At 36.5% G+C, this 27,764-nt stretch overlaps 1 protein-coding gene across 1 annotated transcript; it reads right to left on the bottom strand.

Annotated features, from left to right (window-relative positions):
• SLCO4C1 (solute carrier organic anion transporter family member 4C1) lies at nucleotides 1–27,658 on the bottom strand. The gene is made up of 13 exons (XM_041476741.1): nucleotides 27,422–27,658; nucleotides 22,334–22,597; nucleotides 18,181–18,375; nucleotides 15,086–15,182; nucleotides 14,087–14,208; nucleotides 13,130–13,245; nucleotides 12,699–12,843; nucleotides 10,665–10,860; nucleotides 7,389–7,542; nucleotides 5,661–5,848; nucleotides 4,047–4,111; nucleotides 2,152–2,289; nucleotides 1–724 (listed from the first exon to the last, which is right to left on the bottom strand). The coding sequence occupies exons 1-13, from the start codon at nucleotides 27,648–27,650 to the stop codon at nucleotides 600–602; spliced, it is 2,034 nt and encodes a 677-aa protein (XP_041332675.1). The 5' UTR covers nucleotides 27,651–27,658; the 3' UTR covers nucleotides 1–599.
• Nucleotides 27,659–27,764: the final 106 nt, after the last annotated feature.

Raw genomic sequence — 27,764 nt, 5'->3', positions numbered from 1 at the left:
CTCAAGTACTTAAATTAACAAATATTTTGATTTTACAACCCAGCTGTTCTATCATAACTATTTAGATTTTCCTACAAATACTAAAATATGAACTGATGCCATTAATGTAACATGTAAAAGTATTTATAAAACATAGCCAAACTCACACACTGTCAAATGTTCCTACAGAAAAATCCCCGAAGGCACTAGCCCAGATTATGTGCACATTAAGTCCTTTTTAAACATACACCGTTCCCTTCAATATAACACGCTACTTGTTTTCTCCCACTACAGTAACACTCAGGGATAAACAGTCAGCTCAGTTCACTTTATTTTTTCTGTTTTATGATCAGAGTGGTCCATCTTATTTCAATTAAGTTACATACTAGACTTTTAAAATTAGACAGCAAATTTCAATGTAACTTCTTTGGATAGCCACAATGGAATACTAAATGTTTAGCAAATTAGAGAATAGTACAGATTCAAAATATTTCAAGTTGTTCAAATGTTGAATATGATCTTTTATATTTGGGCAATGGTGTACAAGAACTTTGGTACAAGTGTCGTAATAATGCTTATTTTTACAGTTTTCTTTCAAAAGTCCCTGATTTGCTCATAATTTACATGCGTATAACAGATATCTTTTCTGGAGTCTTTCGTGGCAGGGCTTTAGTTAATCGTGGAGGCTTGTAGAAATACACTGCCATGACCACAAAGATGATTGTGACGATTTTGCAAGCAGCACCTGAATGCAAAGAACAGGAGAGTTTTTACCACACTCACTTTCAGTAGCAGATGCAGTGTTTCACTCATTTATAGAACTTCATATGGTGAGTTATATACACCCAGTAAGACTGAAATTCATAGCCTCCATTTAAATGTACATCTACATGAATGACAAAGGGCGTGGTAAATTTAGACCTGCCTGCCAATTTTTGCTTTGCTCCAATTCTGTATTTCTTCACCCCATTCTAGCCTGAAGTGCAAATCTTTCTTATTTCCTTGTTTCAGTTCTGTTATTTGTTATATCAATATTCTCTTTTCCAGAAACTAAAACTTCCCACACATAACACCTGTTAAGTATTCTCTTGTCAGCTGTCTTAAAAGGTTATAGAAAGTGTTTGTGCAACTTGGAAGGCCAAGGAGAAGGGCAAAACAAGAGCGATTGTATTTCATCACAAGTATGCCTTGAGATCCTTAACCTCAAGGCTTAGTCACTGCTGCTTTTTCAGTTGCAGAATTAGACATCAGTACTTCAGCTTACACACTGTAAATATCACAGTTGCTAGAAGACAGGACATCAGCACTTAATTTCAGATGCAAGTTTTAGCCTGTACCCTCTCTCCCACTGGCATATATACCTCACATTTGAAAGAACAAATTGTTAAACAAGTCAGGAAACCCAGATAACCACAGAATGATTTGAGTTGGAAGGGAACCTAAAGTCTGTCTACTTCCAACTGTTGTCCTGGGGGCAGGCACACCTTTCCCTAGATCAGATTGCTCAGGGCCTCATACTTTGAACACTTACCAGGCCTGGGGCATCTATAACTTGTCTGTGCAACCTGTTCCAGTGCCTGGCCACCCTCTCAGTACACAGTTTCTTCCTAATATCTAACCAAAACCTACCATCTGAGTTTCAATCCATTACCCCTTGTTCCATCACTATAAGGACTCTTATAATAAGAGTCCTTCTCTATCTGTCTCTCTTGTGGGCTCCTCTTCAGATAATGAAAGGCCTCAATAAGGTCACCTTGGAGACAACACTTTCTCAGGCTGAACAAACCAAATTCTCTCAGCCTTTTCTTTATAGGAGAGGTGCTCCATCCCTCTCATCGTCTTCACACCCCTAATCATGCTCATTGACCTGAAGACAGACTGAAGTGTGAGCCAGCCCATTAAAAATCTAGTAAATAAAGTGTGACAATGAAGCAAGATCAAAGACCAAAACTATTATGTGTAATTATTGTAAGAGTTTAAAGTAACCTTTAAGTTTACTTACTGTGCTGTTTCTTTTTCCATAATATTTTGCTGATAATTTATGAAAGCAAGTTAAAAAACACTGCCACCAAAAATGAAAAGTGTAAGGTTTTATATCAAAATAATTCCCATCTAGCAGACAAGGTCAGTATATATATTACCCAGTATATGTATTTTATATTAAAGACTTACTTATGCCCATCAGCAAATAAGCCATTCTTTCATTGTCATATACCCAGCAAACTCCTTTAGTTTCACATTCATTAATATCCCACAGAGTACAACTCTTGTCTATAGCAACACCAAACAAAATTGGTCCAGGAATAGTACCTAAAAAACACAGCAACACGTTAGAATGTTTGAGTTACTTGGCATACTAGTTTTCATGCATACAGTGAATTTCCAAGCTGGTGGGGAAGGTAAAATGGGAGAATCAAACACTAAACATAACATTTTAATCAAAGTCATAGGTTTCATATTACATAGTAAGTCTGCACCTAAAATTGCTCTCAGTTAATAAGTAGGAAGTAGAGAGTTAATTCATTATACAGCTCTCACTCTGTTAAGCAAGAAATTTATTGAAAGACTTGAGCTTCTTAACTTCTTCTGTCTTCATTGGAAAAAAGTAATTAAAATCAATGGTGAAAAAAACTAATCAAGAAATCAGGAATTTAACTGAAAGGAATAAAGCTCCTTTCTTCTGATCATACACACCAATCTGTTCCAAAATTAAGAGAACTAAAAATCATTATGATAAATGTTCAGTTACACATTTCTCCCCATTCCTCAGATGTAGCAAAGCTTCCAGGAAAAATTTCACCAAAAAAAAGCAGTGTTTAAAATTATTCTTGCACAGATTTTATTAACTCCATGTGATTTTTGTGTGTTATAATGCATAAGTGTCTTGCATCCAAGTATAGCCAATTTTAGAATAAACACACCAGGTACATCACTGCATGTCTACCCAAGCTATCCAAGGCTTAAACTCTCCTAGAGCTAACCAAGTAGCTAGGTCCCTCACTAGGTTTTCAGCCTAAAACCCCCGTGTGATTCTTAAAGTCTACAGCAAAAATATTTTCCTGGTAAGTAACAATGTTAGTTACTGCCTTCTTCAGGCAGTGCAAAAAGTTCTATCACTCCACAGTGAAGTCAGGAGTTAGAGATCTAGCATAAATATCTGAACTCTGAGTAAAGGGAAACAGAGGGACCCTCATACAACACTGATCCAGCTTATTTCTACTTGTGAGGATGTTTGCTTTTATTACACTTTATCAGTAGAATGACTTAGATTAATCACAGTTTGAATACAGCAAGGCAGAACTCACACTGTAAGTGTTAGATATGTAATCTCAAAGGAGAGGGAATGGCTGCAGTACTAAATATTGGCATAAAAGTCCAATCAGCAACTGTGTCTTGTCCCAATCTTGAATTAAATATGCCATTTAAAAACTCTCTACTACTAAAACAAGAATTTTCATTATGCCTGAGAAAATTCAAATGCTTGTGAACCAGAAAATACATACGCTTAAGCTTTGTTTTACTTAAGGAGATTCATCTGTCTTACTGAAATGCTGGAGATGCTTAGATATAGAATTTAAGTATTATATTTCCCACATCACACTCTAATTATTTATGTACAATTATCTACAGTCTCAATAAATGCTAAAGTTACTTAAAGACATTTTAAAGGAAGGAAGAAGAGGAAAGGCTCCACATTCACTTTTCTTTTAACTTCTGGATTTCAGCAGTTACATGAAACTGTTTTCTATTACATCAGCTCTTCTTATCTCAGCTTTCAGAATAGGCCTTCTTCTGGGGAAAGTAGCACCAGACATCTTTTACAGTTACCTGTATCTGGTTTATGCTCCTAAGAGTGAGAAAGGCTAAAGAGAGCATGAATGCCCTATTAACAATGAATTTGAATCCAGATGTTACCTTACAAGTGTATCCTATAAGCCAATGACAGACTGCTTCAAGCTCCTCTGAAAGCTTTTTAAGGCGTTATTTTAAGTCTAGGAAAAAAGTCTAGAAAAAAATGTCAAATAAGTAGATTATTCAGAGGCAATGTTTCAACAAGAAAGTCATACCCAGTAGTCGCAGAAACACTAACTGTACTCCAAGAGCAAATGAGCGCTGTTTATCTGGCACACACCTGTAAACAAGATTTGCAGTTTAAGACAGAGTAAACAAGTTCCACTTCTGTGCTGTGTCCCTGAGTGAGAATATGCTTTTTCTCTATATACTCTTTTAACCTGTTAATTGCTCAGGGGTTTAGAAATCCAGTGTGCAGAGCAAGTAACCCAACTGTTTCAAGTGCTGTTTAGGAAAAAGACAGAAAAAACACCAGTATCACATCAAGAAATTTTAGATGTAACTAGTTTAACAAAATAGTACAAATAAAAAGGAAGCTTGCTATCAGCGTCCTGATTTACTGTTGAACATTTTTTCCATAAAACAAGCAAGCAAATTAAAACAAGTGCTAGGATGCAACCCTGAGCTACTATACATAAAGAAGTAAGTGTTAGGATTCTATTATCCAAAAAGGCAATTAAGAGAAGGAGAATGAGTTCCACATCATGTAGGTGATTATTTCTAGTAGTAGAACACTGTCATGAATATATGAATTTATGTTTGCAATTACACAAAATAGGCTCACTGAAAAGATACCAGAACATACTGTAAAGCTTACTGACATTTTAGCTATTTAAATTAGTTTTTGAAAAATTAATCTACTTACAGTCCTTTTTTCCATAAAAACTGTTCCACTATTTCAGCTGAATTATATAAGGATTCAAATATCCAAATGCTACTGCTTAGAATTACTGAAATAAAACCATGCCAGCACAATTTTGAAGATAATGCAGAACTTCACGTTACTCTGCCCCCACACTAATATGACAAGCTGTTAATTCCAGATTTACACCAAACCTGGACAGGAGGCTAATACAAAACACTGCTCTAGGATTTTACTGATTTCCTCAGCCTCCTGCTGAAGGGCATGTAGCCACATCCTCACAAAGCAACATGCTTATGCAGCAGGGTTATCTTTTCACTGAAAGTATTAGAACTACAAGTCAAACTTCACCATAACACAAAACAGCTCTAAATTCAGAATGAGAAGCACATTTTAAAAATAAAAACAAAAACAATTTCTATATTTCATGAATATAAGTTTCAGCAATTTAAAAGACAGCAAAACCACTGGTTAACTCTCATTTTGTATTAGTGACCACCATACATACAACATCAGTATCATGGGAAATAGTCTATAGTTCTTCACAGACTACAATTTTTCAAGCTAGAACTCTGAGTTGAGACAGCAATCTAAGGTTTAAAATACAAGACTAATTGTTATTTTATCCTTTTCCTGATACAATTTGAAATGCTGACACTATCAAATAGTCAAATATTTTTTTCATCAAAGCACATGGCACATTTCTTCCTTTTTGCTTTGCTTTAGTGGAACAGTCAAGAGTGCTCCCATAAAATGGATTTTGCTACATGCTAGAAATATTTTTTTAAATAAATTCAAAACTTATCTACTAACAAGAGTGAACAGCAGTATGACTATGCTCTGTTTAAAGTACTGCTTTCTTACTGCCCAACCTTGTTCAAATACCGCATTGCAAAGCAAAAGTAGTAAGTATTTCACTGACAGTTTTCAAAAGAATGTCACTTTCCTTACAGACCAAAAAACATACCTGAGAATGGCCACAGTTGTTGGAGTAGTAGCCATAAATGTAAAAACAACAGCAAAAAAGAAGAAGGTCAGGAATAAAGGTAGAAATTTGCATTGTGTTGGACATTTCCCAGGGACAGCTTCATAGAGAAAGTCTTCTGAACCATTTTCTCTTTTTGGTTTCCCAATACAGGAGCAGTTGTGGTATGTCTACAAATAATTTATAAGACAAAATTTAGCTCCAAAAATGACACAAAATGACACATTTTGGTAAACTTTCATTACGTTTGCATCACACAAGACAAGAATAAACATTGACTTTACCATATGGGAAACAGTCAATTTCCTGCTGAGCACATGACACTAACACTAATTTTTAAAACTGGCTCACCAGAACTTGGCTGATCCACCTCACCTGAGCAAAAGGTATTTTTGGATTTCTGACCTAAAAAGACAGTGATAGCTTCCATTTTGTATGCTTTGTAAGCTTTTAGCTACAAGCATAAAAAACTTGCAGAAGCAAGAGGCAAACCATATGCAGAGAGGCAAGCTCTACACTTAAGACTTAAGTAGGAAAGAATAGAAGCAAAATAGGACCACTTCTATACGCAGGTGAACAAATGGAATATGCTCTCCATCTAAATCCACAGAGTTTGTTTTCAAAGAAAAATAAATTGTGTCAGCAAAGTGTGAAATTTCGACTGCAAGAAGTAGTTAGTCTCCTACATTTTCTTATGGATAATACCTTCTCTCATTTTCCAGTATAAAAAGTATAAAGGCCTCTCCTGGGTCAGCTTGCCTTTTGGATCTCTCTATACTGCTCCCACATCCCTGCTCAAGGGTCTATTGTAATAGAAGAAACAAGCACAGAAAGTCCCTCAGTTCCGGGAAGGTTTGATAATAACCTAGGCACTTTCATGGCTTACCATTCCTGCATCAGGGGCTACTGACATTCAAGTTTTCAAAACCGACGGAAGCAAGTTGTCATGTATACAATAAACATTGCATTTTGCTTAAAGAACTAGATAAGAACTTCAGGTTCTCCAGAACTTCAAGACAATTGCTGACTTTTCTGATTGTCAATTCTATTTAAAGTACATTTACATTTAACTTATTTTCAGCATTAGGAAGTCTGGAGAATGGCATCACACAAGTGAGAAACACTATGGCTAAACAGTAAACCCTTACAACAAAAGAAGGCCCAGAGGTGGGCAAGAGTGTTGTGCCCAGAAAACTCACAGAACAATGCAGGCTGTGAATGACCAGAACTGTTGCAAAGAAAGCTATACAGAAAACAAACAGTTATGCTACTTCAGTGAATCAACAGTGATGTAAATGATTCTCTCTGAGTTCATTAAGAGAGTGGAAATATCTTCCTAAGTTAGCCAGACCAGCATGAACATGGCAGGTGAAGGGCAGGGATAGAGTACACAGTATAAAAAGAGTATACATAGAGTATAAAAAGCCAGACAACTACCACAAACATTTCAGAGAGCAATGGGCTTGACCTGGCTTCAACCCCTGAATGCCTTCCCAGCAACTGGGGAGGCCCTGCACTGTAGCAGTGAACATTTTAAGAGACCAGCAGTGGGAGTTACACTGGTACCATAAGAGAACTGTGTATTGTAATCACTGGATTTTGTTAAATACAACCTACATTTGGTATTGTAGGGAAGTACATTTTGAAATACAGCACATTTTACAGGAAACCAGAACAAACCATATCAGCTACCTTCATTGCATAAAGTACCTTTTTCATGTTGTTAAAAATATATGAGGCACATCCTGCAAAACAGGGAGAAAAGTACTGGACTTCATCACTGCCACAAACTGGGTAGTATATGGAGCGCAAACACCTGCAGTTAGCATTGCATGGTGCTGTTAAGTTATATAGAGTGCCTGTTCTGAAAAGCAGAAGTTAATAGGCTTTTAATAAAGCAATTGGAAAACAGAAGATATGTAAATAAGTAAAGCAATATTTATAGCATAATACATTTTAAAATACTCTATTCACGTCATTTATGCACTTAGTTGTTTAAAAATAAGCATAGTAGTTAGAGCTCTAGATTTTCCATTTATAATGCACCTAGGTTATTTTTATGCTGTTATTCTACCCAAGGATTATTCCTCTAATTTCCACTCACAAAAGAGATGACAAAATTCTGCATCACAGCCCAACTCTTACATCATCCTCTTCCTCCCACTTAGGTATTTGAATTTCTTAAATTTATAATTTCAAGAAAAAAATACAAGATTAAAACCAGTATTTGGAGTTGTTTATTCTACTGATCATACTCCAAGATTTTTCCCCTTTTTTCATTTGAGTCCAGTTGCAAAGCCATCTCATTTTTACTACTTCTAACACTGCCAGGCAGACATCTAAATTGTATGAGAACAAAGACTACTGCACACGTTAAATGCAGAATGCAATTACACACCCTGAAGGACCTTAAACATTTCCTCTGGCTGTTTAGGGAATAACTAATAACAGAGTTTACTTTAACTCTTGCACACTATATTTACTTTCAATTTACTTCCAATACAGGTAATCATATGGTTTTATTTGAAGTAGTCCCACTGTATTATTAGCATGAAAAATCACTTCGGTTTGTGTGAGGACTGTCCTAAGGCATAACCAGAGAGAATAAAAACATCCTTTGATTTTCAAATGGTAGTTCATTAATAAGTAAAGAATTTTCACAGGTTAAAAGTTCAGTCAACTAAGAGTTTAAATATTGTACTGTAAAATTAAAGTTCCACATTAATTATCTAAAAGTTTGTTTATTCATGAGAATTTGAGATGGTAAAAAAATACTAATAGGAGAAATAGTTTATCGAGGACATTCAAACTTCAAATGGAATATTAGGGACATTGTAGCTACATATAAAATCCATTTTGTTGTAGTTCAGCAGAACCCCACTAAATTAATTTGTGCTTTAAGCTTAAGCAAACTAACTTCAATTCTTTTAAGTATGAAGAATGAACTACAGTGCACCATAAGCAAATTCACTGATCAGATTTGTACATTCAGTGCCTTCCTAGCCTGTGAGGCATGCAAAGCCTGGAAATATTTAATCAATTTGGTGGTATTTATCCTGTTTACATGTGCAGTGTCTCTTTCCCCGACCTCCAAAGAGGGACTGAACACTTACTTATACACAGTCAGAAAAAAATACAACAAAAAAGATACTCCTGGCTTTTATAAAAAATCTAGCAGATGAGACCATCAATTGCTCATTAAAAACCTTCTACAGGAGTTTTTAAACAAGAGTCCCAGAGACACGTGGAAATAAAAGTACAGAAATAGTCACTGCATTTCTGTTCCTTCAAGTTTTCAGGGAAGCACTGGGCAATAGAATTTGGCAAAACCAATTCTTTGAAGTGCCTGTTGGACAAAGTTATGTTAGTTCTGCCGATAGCCTTATTTAGTAATAAACAGCATTACTAAAATGAAGATGCTGTTTTCATTAACACAAACAAGTGTCCTGTACTCATATAATTCTGAGACAAAACCTGCAAAAGCTCCCCTCACCTTTCTAAGCTATTTTTCAATATGAAGATAATGCTTGCCAAGAAGGATTTCTTGAAATTCTCCACAAAAAATATACATCAAATTCCAAGTCAACTCTCAGAGCAGTCTCATAATTTAATCATTCAGAAGCATTTGTTCAATAGCACAAGCAGGAGGCAAACACTTGGCTGTTCTTGCACAAGTTTATTAATTTATTATTTTTTTTAAGCTACTGCTATATGTTTACTGTATTAAATTAATTTAAAAAGAACATTAGCCACAAACTGTTCTGATGCACACATCCAGTAAAGTATAATCCAACATACAGCCCTGAATGATGTAGAAATGAGCCATTTTTTATAATGGATACCAAGGGAAGAGATGTACTTCAGGACTGGTTAACTTCCAATTGCTGGAGGTAAGTAGCCTTTAGCAACAGTTAAGCTACATAATTGAAAAAGTAACACAAAACTGTAAAATACAAGTTAGCAGTATTTAACTTAGGATGAAAATCAATTCAGCTGTAACTTTTGTCAGCTGCCTGTTATCAGAAGACCTGATATAAAAACACTGGTAATTTCATATACCATTTTCTATACCATATCTTCAGCATTTTATTGATGACTACAGACTCTTTTGCTAAATATGTAACTGTAACCTTTCTACAGCCAAAATCTGAATTATGATTCACAGTTCTGAGTTGTCTAAGTCGTCTGCTATTTTTTTTCTATTCAGACACTGAAGCAAAGCCATATCTGAGTCATCCAATTTCAACACCAGCCTTTAAATATACTGTCAATTTATATAGCAAGTTGTAAAGATGAAATCAGAATGAGTCATAACTTGGGCTTTTTGGGATTTAAGGTTTTTTATTTTCTTTCAGTCACCAGTGTATGGAACTTTGTTGATTCACTTTGCATACTTTTGCATACCAGTAAATTTTTACTTTCCGCCAACTTGCATGGGCATTAGAGGCTACAAAACCAATTTCCTCCCCAATCCACCTTCTGTGTTTTCATGGTACGATTCATGCTATTGTGTCAGCAAACTGCACCACTCCTCTTCCCCATCTCATTTAGCTTCAAGTATCTTTTTATGCATTGGAGAAGAACTATCAGATTATGTTTTTATACAAGATTGTGGTATCTAACCTTCGCATAAAATGGGGGATTTGGGAAAACAATAAAAAGGTATTGGGAAGTTATTTACCAACTTACACAGCATGCAATCCATGCCCATGATTTTTTTAGATGGCATCTAGCAGTCCCTAGGTACCAGCCTACTTGCATAATTTTGCACAGCACCATCTCGCTCTTTGGCAGACCTTCAAATAGCTGCTGTTGCCTCTGGCTCTGTTAATTTATGATGGGATAACTGATAACCTGAGAGCAGACTTTTGGAATAGCTAGCTGCCCTCCTTCTGCTTTTAAACACTGCTGGTGTGTACTATTTGAAACTATGGGAATTGAATAAATACTAACATTAAACCCAAGAGTGCATTAAAATATATTTACCCATTATATGTTTCAGAGACACCTGCAAAAGGTTTGTTCCCACATTTAGCAAATAAAAACACTGTGTTTAATATTAAGGCCACTGAACAGGTGCTTATCATGAACTTGATTATGCCTTTGCAATCCATTTTGCACTTGGAAACCAAGACACCACTTATGACTTGGCCTAGTGCTGCTCCAGGAATTAGTACAAGTCCTAGAGGAAAACAAGACAAGTTACATAAACAAGTTACATAAAACAAGTTATATAAAAATGCAAAACTTAACTGTGAAGCAATTTAATGCTAAGAAAAAAATCAAAACAGTTACCTGCAAAATGCAATCCATGTGATATTGTTTTCAAACCATGCTACTAGAATCTAACTACATGAGTAATTTATTCTACTGTTATATCACCTTTAGCCTTTCTAGAGGTTTAACTGGACAGTGTAATTTATAGTTGTCCAAAACCCAACTTCAACACAGCCAAACTAGATGACTTAGGAGCACTATGGGGTGGGAATCTCTGAACACCAGAAGGTGTCTCCACAAAACCAGAAAATCCTATTTCATTCTTTCAGTGGTTTTTTGACATGTCCATGTTCTTTCTCATACATCTGTTATGAAATTGTTAATAAAAGAACGTAAACACTATTACACAAGAGACAGCACACAAGATGCAAGAAGACATCTACTGAAAGATTTAAAGAAGTCTAGATCCGTGGGTCAGATTTGCTGTCATAGTCCATACAGTCCACAATGATTTATCCTCTTTGCACTCCGGATAAATAACTGAGCATTTTTATATGGCTAATCTATAATACAACATAGAACTCGGTATAACTCACACCAATCTAAGACAGTTAACTTTACAGACAGTTCAGGTACAGCAACAAAACTACCCAGGCCACAGACCTGGACATTCCACAAACCACAGTCAATGATAGTTTAAATAGTACCCATGATCATAGGTAATGCTTAGACTAATTAGCTCAGTTCAGGTACAGCAAGCTTTCAACATTACTGTAGGTTTTTCTTTAAAGCTTTTCTTTTAAGCACGGTCAATATTTTCAACTCAAAAGACATTCAGTCAAGGTCTATGCACAAAAAAATACAACACTCAGTTTTTCACTTCACTCCTAGTTTTTGGTTAACAACTGAGCATATAGTCCAATGTGTTTTTATGTAAAATTTACAGATGTTTTGTTTTGATGCAACAATACTATCTAGTATTGCCCAGAGAAGTAATTCAGTAAGTCTTTCCCAAACACATTTCTGTTGGAAAAAACAGAGCAGCACAGCTACCATGGTTATAATGCAGCACTCTACAGCTTAGCAAGACACATTCTATGAGTATTAAATCTGCATATTGCAAGCATCTGTTGGCATTATGGACATTTCTGCCTTGATCTGGTTGCTATTCTTCAGAACTAATTGTGTCAATGATGTGAGCCTACTGAGCACAGCTCTTCCATCTGATGTTTTCATAGCTCTCTCCTGTTCTACCTATTACTTCTGCATATCAGATAATAAATAGGTGACAGTAGAGCCAGTTATATAACACTTATTACATATTCTGATCAGTCATTTTATTGCAAACTCATTGTAATGTCAGTGTAGAAATAAAGAAGAGAAAGGCAAAGTCAACTTCTTATTTGCGATAAGCACTGTTTTTTTGCCCTAGCTGCCCTTCATCTTGATTGCTTTAGTAAGAACTAAGATACTAATGTTCCTTCAGCCAATTTTTAATAAAGGAAAACTAAATGTTTTTCACCAAGAATAAGAAAAGAATAAACTACTAGATAAACTAAAAGTTTCATCAGCACACAAAATCCTCAGTCTACTTTGAATAAGCAGACTAGAGTACTTAAGTAGTACTAGAGTACTTAAGGGCAGGAAAGAATAACAAAAATACTGTTCTGATTACTGCATTCCATCTAAGCACATTCACAAATATCTCATACAAAAAATATACCCATATAATCTTCCACCTCTAATGTTAATGAAGTGTTCAACACAATATATGTAAGATTTAGAATTAAAAAGCCATATTACCTCCAAGAGTTGCTGAAAAACTTGATGACTTTCCAAACTGATTTTCTATAAACTTTGGTAGAAATGTGGCAAATCCAGTGGCAACTAAAGCTTCTGAGGAACTGGCTATTATTAGACTCATAAGCACTGGATTCCTCAAGAGTATCTATGGGGAGAAATTATTATAACACTCTGGAAATTATTTGATTTTGGTACCAACTAAAGTAGAAGTCATTATATTTCAAAAGTAGATACTCTGAAATGGAACTTCAGTAATATGCTTTTCTAACAATCTCAAGCATCAACAAAAAGTATGTGCATTAAATTATCAGTAACACTGAAGTTTTCCCTATCACAACACAATAAGCCATTTCTAAAGACCTCTAACATCTGTAAAGTAATTTCATTTCTCAGAATACATTCAGTTTTAGCAAATTTGAGATTTTTCTTACCAGGAAAGCCATAGGAAAGTCTTTAAAATTTTGTCCAATATTGTTGGTCTGAACCAGTACCTGACCACCATCATCATGAGTTTCAGAGATTCTTTCAGCCTGAATTTTTGCAGTTCCTACAAACAGTCATATTTATCAACAATGAAAACATTGAATACCTGCACTCTTAGACAATGCCAAAAAAACTACAAAAACTTGCGTTTCCTTTAGTTGAGAAAGCTCTTTCGGATATTACAGGTCTTCTTGCCTGTTTTATTGGTACAGATTTTTAAAATAAATCAATACTGTATTGGTGAATGAAGATTTTTGTTGAAAGATCACACTTCCATTGGAAGGTCATGGCTGCAAGAAGATATTATCAGGGACATCCTAAAAACTTCAGAGTGTGCTGAAGTCCTTTTATTTTTTAAAAAATCATCCTCACATTCTCCCAATTCTTACTTTATTTTGTCTTTTTTTCTTTTCCTCCATCATTTCTCCTTCAATATTAGTATAGTAAGTCCCTTTGGATGCCCATGGAATTTTTACATTGTTCTTGGTGGGTAGCACAGAAGCTTTAAACATAGTCTTGGGTGCTTAGCTACGAGCATCTTTCAAACTTTGACCACCAGCCTCCACACCTAGGTATATGATTCCAGTCCAGTCCATCATTATAGAGAATCATAGAACTATGGGCTGATTTAAGTTGAAAGGGGACTTTGAAGATCATCTATTCCCAACTCCCTGTCCATGGGCAAGACCACCATACACAAGATCCTCCCTCTAGCTGATTCACCTTGTTTTAAAGGCTGCATATTGGAGGGGGAAACAAAAAAACCGAACTTGTCCTCAGATTTTAGTCAAAGACAGTTAACTGAGAAACAAAATCAAAGAGGAAACATTCAGTTCAGTACTCTATAACCCAAAAATATAAACAAATGTCTCTTCCAAAGTAGCCAAGTATTTCTAAACCTTTACCTGGTAGGTGCCTCGGAAAGCATGAAAAAGGTATTATGAGAAGCCAAATGGCAAAAAAGCATGCAAGAAATCCTATCCACCATGCTCCAAGCCAACGTGGGTCATCTTGATCCACCTTTGTACTGGAAAAGTAATTCAGAAAAAGCAGGTTTACCCTTCTGAATTTCAGGCTTCAGTGAGCTGGAATATTTTCTTTTAATACATTTTAACAGAAAGCCTTTTAATATTACTATTTTCTTAGTTTTACATGTATTAAATTTATTGTTTGCTTGTTTAAATCAATTTCACTGGGCAATTATAAAAATATCAAATTCTACCAAATGTAGCCCTCAACTCATTAGTTTATGTCATTCCAATTTAAAGACTATTCTTTGGCCCTGATTTCAAGATTCTGAGGCATTATGAAGGATTTAGAAAGATTCCTCATAATCAATGAGTTACACCAAAACCAATTCAGAAGTTCAGAATGCCATTGCTCAATCTGAAGGCTCTAGAACAGAGAAAATAAAAGTGTAAATGAAGCTGCTGGTTCTAACATTAGTACAATTTATAACACTTTTTAAAAAAATGTACTATTATTCACAGACAGATTTTCTAGCAAGCACTTCCCTAGGAGTTAAGGATACTAATTCTCATATTCCAGCTCAAGGAAACAGTTCCACAAGACATCAGTAGATGCAGCTTAATCCCAAATATACAACTAAGCAAAAGAAAAAACATTTTTTTCACTGAGGTTTAGAATAGCTAATATTTAAATGCTAGAACTAACTATGTGCACTACAGAGAAACTTCCACATGCAATGGAGTCACTACTCACTCTAGGAAGCAACTCACTTGAAGCCTTTGTAAGTGCAACTTGTTTCCAAGTTAATGAAGCTCTCGAAAACACAGTATTTTCAAAAGCTTTTCACAGGAAGAAAAGCTGAATATTTTACTAAAAATTATTAGGAAAATAGGAAGGAAAAAAAAAAAAAAAAAAAAAAAAAAGTTGTATCTTGCCTTTTTGGGATCTGGATATCAATATAAACTTTAAGCAGCTGCCCTCCTAAGACATAGCCAATAGCAGGACCCAGCAGAGACATGGCATAGCCAACTCCTAGAAGAGAAAAGACGTCAAGTTCACCATAACATCTTTTTTTTTTAATCTTTCTTTTAATAATGTACTTAAGTCAACTTCAGACCAAAAGGTTTCTGAAGTCAACATGTTCTTTCACTGTCACTATTTCAGTTATAGCATATAGAAGACAAAAATCGTAATTATGCCTCAACAAGAAAATTTGCAACTCTCAGAAGCTTCAAATCAGTGGTTCAGAAAAAGGCACCTCACTGACTGCACCTTTAAGCATTATTAGATAGCTTTTCTCCCCATTTTGTGTCTACATTTAAAAAATAACTGGTGAAAAAATAGTGAAATTATGAACATTGGTTGTTAACCGTATTAAACACAATCTTTAAGAGCTTTCTTATTTCTATGTTTGAATCTTAAGTTGTTTTCTAGATCTTCTAAAACCAGAAGACAGTTACATTAAAGTGTGTGACTGGAGTAATATCTGCCTTAAAATACAATGCCAAGGCTCTTAACAGCTCCTGACAGTTTTAAAGAAAAAAAACCAAAACAAGCAACAAAACAAACAAACACCCTGACCCCCTCATCCCAAAAAAGAAGTCACCAACCTGCAAAGTTGCTGGAGTAACCATACCCTACAAAAGAGTACAAGATTTTTCTGATGTCACAATAGCACTCCTGGCCTACCAGACAGATTTCTGTTGCAGTTTAGCACTCACTGACAGCAGGAACACTCTCTCTGCGGATTAAGGCTTGCAATTAATAGCAATTAGATCCATCTTTAAGTAGTAAACATGCATTCCTACTGTCTCCCCAGGTAGAATAATCTGGATTTCTCATCTGTTTCTGAAGTGCATGGATCACAAATAATTTCCCTCCAGTTAGTAAGAGGAAGTGATGGGGGAGTCAGGATGGTGAGAGGGGTGCAAGAGGATAAAGCAATGCAAAATGTGACAGCCAAGTAAGTAAAAATAAATATTGAGTAGATATATCCCAGGTTTTCCTGCATTTCAGAAATAGTGACATGGTCACAGGAACTTTCTGAGTTAAGCTCATATTCATCCTACAGAACTTCAAACTCAGCTTAAAAAGTGCCTATTTTCTCCCACACACTCAATTTAAATACTTTAAATAACTTCAATTGCTTTAGTTGTAGATGTCCCAGTCCTCATGAAAATGCACCCAGGGTAGAGGAGAAAGAATACCAACTTATGAGCCGCAAGCTTACAGGAAAAGGTGCTACCAGCTATTTACGGACCATTTTAGGGGTGGGTTCTGTGTTTATTTTGGTTTTATTTTGTGGGGGTTTTTTTTGGGTTTTGGCTTTTTTCCTGCATTGCACATAAGGTATAAGGTAAAGCAACACAACATACTTAAACACTTACTACATTGCAAGAAGCAAGGAAAATGATCAAGGCTTAGTTACCTACCCACTCACTTGCATTCCAGTTTTGTTATATTAGGCAGAATACACTGCTCTTCTGAACTCAACCCAGTTGCCTGAAGACTGTGCATGAATTAGTTTATTGTATTGGTCTTTTTTTAAAAGTATAAACATTGACACCATTCTCCTGAGTTTTCAGGTCACTTCTTGTTCCCCCAGTTATGCAGACAACCCTAATTCTGCTCCATTTATTTCACTGGATTTGGGGGAGGAGGCAGGGGAGGAAGAAAAGATGTAATATTATCTCTCTCAAAATAAAGAAACAACAAAAACAAAACTTGTCTTTTTCATCTAAGAGTTATCATAGGCATCTATTCTGTTTGTTGACATCAAATGAAGTAGCTTGCCTGGGAAAACGGAAAAATTTGCATGCACTCTTGGTGCAATGATTTGGTTTGTTGATTTTTGATTATTTCAATTTTGCCCCTTAAAATATTGTTTTAGTCTGAAAACAGTCCTGGAATCTGAGATGTTTTGAATTCCTCCTGCAAGTTAGAAGTATAGGTAATACATTTTTAATCAGCTTACATATGAGATGGGTGAAATAAGTATCTTCATACCCATAGAAAACACACTTAGACTGCAATGAACTTGGCAACAAAATGGCATATAAGCTAGAGAGTGGTGACTGAAAAAGATTAAAAACTGTTGCTAAGTATTAGTACTTCTTAGCTTTTAAACAGTCCCAGTGAAGCAATCTCTGTACTTCCAGTACAGCCAAGTGCCAAATTTGTGTGTGGCTAGAGAACTGGATTGATCAGATGGGGCACACCAGTGTTTATGCACTGAGTGGACAGTCTACTATTAGAAAGTAAATAAAATTATTAAAGGATATAATATGATATAGATACTGACATGACTGATACACAGTATTTTTCAACACCTGTGACTAAAAAGTAAGTTTTTTGCTACAACTTCTTCTGTTGTTAACTGCGGCAGAGAGAATAGGGACAGGCGTTCGGAAGATCTCAGGCTGTCACGGAAACCGATAGGGCCCCTCTCTCCCCTGACTTAGAGAGATAAGAGATAGCCACAGGAAAAGAGGCCAAAGAATGTAACCTCTCCTAACACTGGCCTCTCCCAGTTTCCTTACTAACCATAAAAGGTAAAAGTTAGACCCCAGAAAGCAGAAGTAGAACCAAGGGTATATATATCGATGAGAAAACCAATAAAGGGCTTTTGAACCGTCTGTCATGCTGGTATCTGTGAGTTCTTAGCCCGAGCAGCCTTGGGGATTTGGGCTGCCGTGCTGTGTTCTGAACCAGGGCGCCGAGCCTTAACCATAAGGCCACAGTTAACAGACAAGCTACACGAACCATTTAACAATTTTCAGTTACTGACATGAAAAGGTGACAGGAGGGTGCTCACAGTAGCTTTACCATACTCTACAAAATGCAAATTGAAAAGACTTGGCACTTAGAGCAGACTAATACTTAAACTGCACAGTAACTGATGTGGAAATGCTTTATGCACACAAGTAATAATTACAAGATTGTTTAATTACAGGAATTCATAAAAATACTTATAATGCATTGCAGTCTATGATCTATGCAGACAATGTTCCAGAAACAGTTTTAACTTTACCTATGTAAAGGGAAGACTTGTGTTTTGGGACACTATCATCAATAAAAGCTGTCCCCAAAGTATATAGAGGAGTTCCTCCAACTCCCAGCAGCAGCTGTCCGAGAATAAAGACATACAGATACTTGCGAAGTGGGGAGTTTGTGCTGGCACTGCAAGTGGCATTAGCAAAGGTGGTTTCTGCAGTTTGACATGTGTCTGAAAAACAGAGACAGCAAGACTTTACAATTCTGTTAGCTTACTCACAGTCCAACTTGAATAATAATCTGTACTGAAAGCTAAACTACAAAAGAATGCTGTTATACCAGGCTCCCATTTTAATTTTCACACGTATTAATATACACAATATTGCAGTGCCAAGCCTCCTGTGACACCATATTCCCCAAAAGATTTACCAGCAGGTCTTGGTTTTTGTTTCCTCTCCAGGAAGAAACAGGAATGAAATCGCCTTATAAATACGCTTTAGCTTGTCGAAAGTATTACTAACCACATGTATTAAAAAACAAACCAACCAACCACCTGTGAAATGCTCATTCCATTTCCATTTATGAGTACTCCCATGTAACAGACACTTCACTGTATTTTTGTACCTTGTAACAATTCTGAGGAGCACTAACAACTTCCACTCTTAGGTGACAGAGCAGCCTGCACAACCCGAGGAAATCTGCCTGATGGAAAGCGCAGTCTGTCATTAGCAAAGATAATCCTTCCTTTACATTCACTCTTTTGAGAAGTGTTTGCCTATGAAAAAGTGCTTGCCTATGAAAACCTTAAAAACCTACAGCACTGTCTCATAGAACACACACTGCTATGCCTCTAAAAGGAGAAGTTAATGTAAAGCTCCTGCACTTGTGCACACACTGAAAGAGGAAAGCAGCAGTACAGCAGCGTAAGGTTGTGTCTGCTGTAATATTCGGCACTACAAAGAAGGAAGAGAAAAGAGGAACTGAAAACAGGGAGTACCATGTTGTCTTCTCCTTTCTCTTGCTATCATTGCACTTTTGGTAGCAGAATACCAAGAGACAAGACATAGGAAAAATATCCATGGTTCTCCTCCTAAGAGCATAAAACCCTAAGAAGGAGGATAAACCTATCTGTTTGGTAGTAATGAGCCCCACTGAATAATATATGAAAATGCCATCCAGATCAGATAAGTAGACTGGTTAATTCACTCTATTTCACTAGAAAATTATTACATCCTTTATTTTCCATAGCTCCTTTTACATTTGAGAACGCTTTTTAGTTACGCAAAGAAGAGGCAAGATCAATCCACACTATGGGCTCACAAAATGTACGGAAGGGCTGGCCACACACCAGGTATTTAGAGAAAACTTATCTAAATCATTACTTCTGGTAGCAGACAATAGGTGATACAGTGCCATTCAGAGACAGGCCAACATGTGGGATAAGAAAACCTCACTTCAAAAGGAAGAGTCTAAAGTTTTCCTTCCTTTCAACTTGGGAAGTATCCTGGGTACTCTGTCCCAATGTTTGACTGTCTTCACAATGAAGTTATTTTCCTTGTGTCAAGTGAGAAACTAGGATTCACATTTGCTGTCACAGAAATATTGAAGCATGTTTAATTCTTAAAATCAGAGATTGAAGTTTAAAGGTACATTGCTTATAATATTTCCTGTTTTCACAGTCCTCTGTGCTGTCTAATTAATCAAATTAAGTTGATTCTGTTAAGGACGCACCAGCAGGGGGAGCCCCTGACTGCACATACCGGAGCCAGCTGAGGCACCGGCAGCCCATGCAACCTGGAAATGTTACCAGAACAAACAGCTGGTCGTACCCGGGTTACAAATTTGAGTCTAAAACCTTTCTGGAAAATAGAAAACACATTTTACGGTGGTTTAAAAAAAAAATAAATAAATACACCCACAAAAAAACCAACCCTCCAAAAAACAAAACCCCAAACTAAAACCCCAAAACAGTAATAGGCAGACAATTGATTAGCAAATCTTTCAATATGAAATGGATTAGACTATTTCTAGGAAGTAGTATTATGATAAATAAATTATGAAATAGATTTGTAGAGTAGGATATGTGTATACTCAGAATAAAAGTAAATTATTATCTCAAGATAAAGCAGTATGTTCCAGGAAGTCTGTAAAACTTATGCTGGAGGCTAGATGTATTTGGTATTTCAGACTATATTTATTAACTAATATGGCACCCACATTAAATATTGCATTGAATTGTACTTTAAAGTTATCCTGCATGTAAAACTCATTGCACTGACATATAACAGACAAACATTAATCACGTAACCAGCTAGTAACAAAGACCTGTTCAGAAATAAATTAAGGGGTAGATTTTAATACAAAGCATCAAATACAAGCTTAATAATAAAAAAAATAGGATCTCTATAAGCAACTCACACAAATAATTAAAAGGAACGCTTTTGGGGTGTGGTGCTATTAAATACTGCAACTAATTGTACAGTTAAAATGTTTCATCAACCTCAGAACTAGCTAAACCAGACAACCCATAATCCTGTGCTGTGGTTTACTTGACAGTTAAGAGATGCTGTTGCACTGTACCTGAAGATTTATATTGACTGCCCCAGTGCCGACATTCCCTGCACTCTCAGTAATTTATTTTTGATAGTGTTTTGTTTAAGTCAGCTTAAGATCTTAAATGTGTTCACCACCAGCACAGCAGAGGCACCTGCATTACAACAGTCAGGTGACAGGTAAGCTGTCAGCTGACAGTGCTATGGTGAAGAAACATGCCAATTCAAAAATTCCCCACTGCTTTTAGATTTCAAAAGTCCATAAGGAACATGTACCTAATAAAGGTATCAATATATACTGCCATCTTCAATGATGGATGTTGGATAAAACAGTACCATGTTCCTTGGGATTTTAACTAAAATTGTTTGAAAGAGGAAAGAGCTGCTGGAATAGCTGGTACTCTGCTCTCCCACACTGTCAGTATCTTGTTCCAAATGAAAAAAAAATCAAATTTAAACTTTTATGTATTAAATTCAGCTTCCCTTTCATCAAAGTGAAGTACAAAGGTCAATACTGAAACCAAAGTTATAGGGAAATGGGACTGTAACAGAGCCAGGAGCAAGCAGCCTGTTGTCGCTCTCCCAAGAGCTAACAAGTAATTATCTGCTCATAGCCCCCAAAATACTAAACAGGTTTTCTTCTGACCTTGTTCAGTGAGAAGGTCAGTTAATTTCCACTTCAGATCCTCATTTATTAGATAAGAAAAAATAGCTTGCCCAACTTTTTAAACTAACATGTAGACTGTTCACAGAAGTGGACAAAATGATTACTACTAAAGATATTAATTTGAGAATCAACAAGCCTTCATCATGTTGCTTAATAGCTACTGATTTTTTTTTGTGAGCACTCTAATATGCTTAGTCATTGAAGGCATAATTTGGATTAAAGACTGCAACAAGACAATCCTAAAAGATTAGTCATCCTGCTTTAAACATATCTAAACATTTCTGTATTATAGGTGTGCCACTAAATTGAAATACAAATAGTTGGCATTACTCACACAGTGCTAAGAAAAAAAGTTTTCTTTTGTGAGAAAAGTTTAAGAACTGAGAGATAGCTACATCCATGACTTAAGTACTGCTTTGTGCAGTATGGTACTGCTTGTTTCCTCTCTGTTTCAAATAAATCCACAAGGTAAAATCAACATATTTAAAAAGAACTTAGAAAAACTTGTTAATGAATTAATCAACATGCCTTTAATAGTTCAAAACCACAAAGAAATGTAAGCAGTAGTCACCTTTCAGGTAAGATGGCAAGACTTAATAGCTTTAACATTTCTCCTACCTGCTGACCTAACTCAATTCCTAGCCACAAATAGATGCCAGATAATTGTTTCTTTAGTGAATTCTGATTGCATTCATCAAGGCAAGAAAAGAAAGCATTTTATACAAATGGTGCTTAAGAGCAAGAACTGATATTGACACTCAGATTGCTTCTGGAAAAATGAAGTTTACTGTGCAGAGAGGCAGTTCTTAAACTTCTGGATTTCAAAGAATCAATTTTCAGTTACAGATATCATCCTGTTTTAAGACATTGACGGAGATTAACTATTTTGTAAGGAGCTGCAAATACAGAGTTGCACCAAGTTAATACAGAGATTTTAATTTTTTAAATTTAAAAAAAAAACATAAGCTTACCTTCAATTTTACTTCCATATTGGTATTTACCACTGCTGAAGTGTGGTAAGGAAAATACAAGTGAGCCCAGTCCTAGCATAAATGCTGAGAAAGCAAGCCATCGTGGTTTGTGCCCTCTTTCTCCAAAGTAAGATACAAACAGTGACAATAAACAAAAAGCAATGTCATAGCTTGCAGAGACTAAGCCAGTGAGGGAACTGTTCAACTCATAACGCTTCTCAATTGTTGAAATACTAATGTTAATCAGGCCATTTACCACAATACCTAGAAAAATAAAAAAAGGAGATAATTGGTCAAAGATACTTTAATTCAATAGAGTTGCAGAGGTAAACTTAAAGGAAAGGTTAAAATTAATATATATTTACACAAGGCTGCTCTTTAAGGTATTTATTAGCTGTAAAATACAAGTACATAGTAGGTCAATACAGTGCCAGCTTAGCCAGTCAAATTGCACAGGACCTATGTATTTGTCTGAAGCACTGATTTCAAACAGAATGCATTACGGTGACATAAGATACTTCAAAAATTAAAGGTATTTTAGTCAAGGTCATAACTTGCATTAGAATACATGCTATGACTGAAGCAAGTTCAGGACATAGTTTTCAACTTACTGCAAACAACCTGCAACCACAAAGGGAAGATAAAAGAAGGTGAACAAGCATGTATCCTGTATAATAAGAAGAAGTGTAAAGCTATTCAATAATTCTTTGCAATTGTTTCAGAGCAACTGAGGTGATTTACTGCAACTGAGCAAAGAAGGTCTGCCCCTTGAATCTGTAACTTCCCTGAAGTTACAGAACAACCTGGAAAGAAGTCATTGCACAAGCTGCCCTACCAAGCACAGATGAACTGAAAAAAAATTACCTAAAAGTAGAAGTAAGCTACAATTGCCAGTACACACTTAAACACTCTGTCCCTCCATTTTTACAAAAGCACTGTTTATAGACTAACTTAAATCTTCTACACTGCTTCACATTGTGTTTCTGTGAAAAAGACTAGGTAGTTAAACTTCCATGAGTCTGGTTTTAGCAGTCCCAAAATAGGATTCAGTTACAAGATAAATAGTTGTAATTATAAGACTGTCAGATAACTTTATGACAGTCCAATTAAATTGTGTCTATAATAAAATATATACCTGTAAAAGTAGTTGTGAAGTCTTAGAGTCAGAGGTACAAATATGTCTGAGTTCTGTAACCTTACAGATGACTGATGAGCATCTTCCCTGACACAGTCCCTATAGTTAGTCTAAAATTAAAACATTGTTCTATTGTCTATCTAAGAAGAGCATACAAGACTAGCGACAGAAATGTGCTTAAGTTAGTTCTCAACAAGCATTGCACCATTCATAAGTACGACTACTTGAGCTAAGCTTCAACATCTCCTTAGAGCACTCTAATACATAAAAAAAAAATTACTCCAAATAAACCAGCCATTTTTTAATAGCCAGACTTCAGCCTTCTATATGGAAAGAACTCTTGGCACAATCTTAGTTCCAATACCCTACTATGGCCTCTTTATTAAGGCTGACAATTTCACATGACACTTTAGTCATCACACTTAAATTCATGCAGGATTGACACAAGTATCCAGGTGTCCTTCCAGTGACATTAGTTAGACATTCAGCAACATTATTTTCCTCTAAAGAAGCATTAAATGAAGAACAATACTATCATGAAGGAATGAACAAACAAGTTTTTCCCATCTGCCAGAACTTCAAACATTTACTAAGGCTTTAAAACACTTGAATGAAGATGTGCTACATAGCAAATGGATTACAGAGCTAGAAGGCATTGTTTTTTACAGGTATTTTAAGTCACTACCTTTAATTTACATTTTAAAAGCCATAGAGCCTTCCATTTAATTATACTGGATAATTAGACTTTATCTCTAAAAATAAAGATGTGATAAATGGCAGCATAACTCCTCCAGTTACTCCAGTGATTAATCACTAAAGTCTCTTCAAGAAAGACAGAACCTGGCTGATACTAACTTGATCTGAAAAACAAATTCTGTAAGGACATCCCAACACTTAAAATTGTAGTATAGAAATTACCAACCAAAACCTTGTTGTCTGCTACATCTGTTAGAAATTTAGGTACAGTGTGCATACTGGTGCATAAAATCCAGATTAATCATCAACCAACTTTATTTGCTATCTCGAAACACGAGTATTCTTTTTCTTCATCCATTCAACAAAAATACGTGTTTTGCAGCTGTCATAAGAACGGTGGCTTTAACAACAGGCACATAAAAATAATTTAAAATGCTTTGGTAAAAGTACCAGGTCTAATCAGCCTATAAAATATTAGTGATTTTCAAAGATTTTAGATAGATTAGACTGGACAGTCTTAAACTGTGGTTCTGCTGTTTTATTTACTAAAAATCATTAATGACATGAGAACTAAACAGTTTTTCTTGTACTCAAAATAATGAGATAATCTCTCCCTTGTTTTCTACTACAGCTATGAACTGCAGCATATCCAGTTAATGTATTACTAGATGCAGTCATACATTTAGGCAACTCTAAGTGCCATACAGAAAGCAGGTATTAGTCATGTAAAAAAAATCTAGGCAAAGAAATGTTTTGTATTCTGGAAATACAGGTTTCACATGTACTTGAAACAGAAAGAGCCAGAAATTAAATTAAGTTCCACCTGAAATCTTCTGAGAAGCTGCAACACAGCATATCAGGTGCTGTATTTTTGAGAGCAGCTAGAAAATATTCTTACAAATACATGCTTTCAGTTAGATTCACAACATACCAGGTCACTACAGATAATCATGCACTATGTTCACTCATTTAAAAAGTCTAGCAAAACAACTTACATTCATCAAAAGTGTGTTATGGATTACTTCATTAATCTTCAATGCATTAAGAAATAATCTTTTCTAGAGGTGCATTAGGCAAGTTTAATAGGTATATCTTCCTCAGTGTTGGTTTCTGTAATTTGGAGGGTAAATCAAATTATTAGACCCAAACTAGAGTACAGTATTAGGTCACATAACTTCAAAATCCTAGTTGTGTTTTGTATGCTTTTATCTAAACTCTGAAGCTGCAAGACCTGAATATTTTCACAAAGTTTCACACACAAGCCTGAATTTCTTGCTGACGAACCTTGTTTTTTCCACGTCTAAAAAAGAATTGCAGCTTGTCTTCAGCACCCAGTTTCCTTTATGTTTTAAGCAAAGGAAAGGTTCTTCAGAAAATCCAGGCAACACATCAGGAATATCACAAGATCTATAATAGCCATGCCTACACCTGCTTCCAAAATAAACATCATAAGTTCCTGTCTTTTAAAGGCCCTAAACCTGAACTAGATTCGACAGATGCCTGGCGTACATATAGAGTTAGATAACGGAGGCAATATTTGGATGAGTGGCACAAACAACACAAATAGCCTCCTAATGGGACAGAGATTCTTATAATACAAGGTGTTTTTATATGGTTGGGAACCTATTCAGACTACAACCAAGATTTCAAAGTATGCTGAGTTTGTTGTTCAGCTCAACAATCAGAACAGAAGGACTGATTTTAATAAATGTAGACAAAATAGGAATATTCAAGACATTGTATTTAGTTTAACAATCTTTTCAGTGTCATATTCAGGGCATTTTTAATTGCCTATCCCTATTCTTAAGCTGCCCAAAAAAATTTTTATGTGTATTCTAAAAGTCTTCTACTACTCAGCTACTATTGAAACCTATGATGTAAAAAGTTCTTCCACAGACACACCCCCACTTCTTTTTATTTATAAAAAGAGAAAACAAATTTGGCAGGACAACTGCAACAGGAATAATTTTCTGACCCTACTAGCTGTAGCATGACCTTTCAAACTCAAGCAAGAAACAACAGACTTATCCCAAGACTTTCTAAACACTTCTTTTCTAAAGCTAAACCTATATGCTAAGACAAGATCAGAATCTGAAGGCAATAAAATAGAAAAAGTTCACCAAAACACATACTAAGGCACTAGTTTATGCAAGCATCACAAGTAGCATTAAAATCCTTCAAGGTTTTAAGCAGTCTCCAATTTTCTTCTCATACCATTCCAGTTGCCTCAGTGTGGTTCCCCATGGAATGGAGCCATCCAAACCATGCATTTCTTTGGTATAGGCTCTTTCCTCTAAAATCAAATATCTAACATTCCCCTCCCCCTCTCTGTAGAAATCCTTTTATGAGTGACAAGGAGCTTCAAAGCAAATTGTTCAGGAAACACCCTTTTCCTTCCTAGCTAGTCAAATAAAGCGGAAAGGTTACGAATACAGACCAAATCACTCCCTTTGGTAGACAAGTATCCAAGTTTCACAAACCTCAATTTTTTTTATATTTTTTACAGTAATTCTTCTCCTGCCCTCAGTCAGCATTTCTACTTTCTAAGTCTAAGACTTGCTAAGGCCCTAACCAATCATTACAGAAAACCAATAATATGGACAAGAATCTCTGAAGCTGAACAACAGGAATTTAAAGCAGGCTAAACTTCAGGTTACTCCCAAGGTCAACTTAAATAATTAGTTAAGTTTTAGGAAGATGGCTGCACTGGGATTCACAGAACAAAATCACATGTTTTTGCTGTTTTCAAATTTACCTAAAGTCCTACCCAACCAGGCCAGGATAGTGTTTCAATAAGCAAACAGGTAAGAAAGTAGTGGGGTGCTACACTTTTGTATTTATATTGGTGTTTTAATCCTGTTTTTTAAGTCTCTATGTGTGTGTGCACATGAAGCACTATTTCCCTGTAGTCAGTGGGGATGCAGCATTGACAAGTGCATGAAGGAAAGAGCCCGCAGGTGCATGGACTCAGTGGTCAATAAAGTACGTGGGAAAAGAAAAAAGGACAGAGTGAAGTACAAGGAGTAATACGGTGCAACTTCCCCATACCGGGCACAGAAGAAAGTACACTTTCTTCCCCTAGTCAAACCATTACCGTCACTGTTCAGCCACAGCACTAGAGGAACCCTGTCTCTCCTTACCCACCACCCGAAACACCACCACTCCTTCGCCGCCTTCCCCAGCCCAAGCTCCCGCCCGGTTCCCCGCAGCCCCGGGTCCGTGAACAGTGTGTGCCCTGGGCAGCAGGGACAGGTTACCTTGGAAGACGGCCAACAGGCTGTAGGCAGCCAAGTACCCTTCTGAGTTGTTGCAGATCTGCAGGGCTCTGGGGGTGCAGTGACCCCACCCGCAAGGCCCCTCCTCGGGGCAAGGGCCGGGCTCGGCGGGGGCCCCGGCGCCGGCCCTGGCGGGGCCCGCGTGGCACCGCTGGCCGGAGTCGGAGCAGGGTGTCTCGAACGCCAGGTTCTCGATACCACCGCCCTTCATGGCGCTCAAAGCCGTTGCCTGCCGCGGCTGCGAGCGGCACCCGCGCCCAACGCTCCGCTAAATACCCCGAAGGCGGCCCGGCCCCTCGGCGCAGGTGGCGGTGCTTCCACCGCC

The sequence above is a fragment of the Pyrgilauda ruficollis genome, unplaced genomic scaffold, assembly GCF_017590135.1.
Source record: "Pyrgilauda ruficollis isolate IOZ18807 unplaced genomic scaffold, ASM1759013v1 scaffold396, whole genome shotgun sequence".
Taxonomy (NCBI): Eukaryota; Metazoa; Chordata; class Aves; order Passeriformes; family Passeridae; genus Pyrgilauda; species Pyrgilauda ruficollis.
This window is presented reverse-complemented; position numbering and strand designations above follow the sequence as displayed.

Coding starts and splice junctions, on each gene's coding strand:
- SLCO4C1 (XM_041476741.1), bottom strand. CDS start 27,650: ATGAAGGGCGGTGGTATCGAGAACCTGGCGTTCGAGACACCCTGCTCC. Junction 14,209..15,085: donor GATATCCAGATCCCAAAAAG/GCAAGATACAAC, acceptor TTACTTTTCCAG/TACAAAGGTGGATCAAGATG. Junction 13,246..14,086: donor CTTTCCGAGGCACCTACCAG/GTAAAGGTTTAG, acceptor GACTGTTTGTAG/GAACTGCAAAAATTCAGGCT.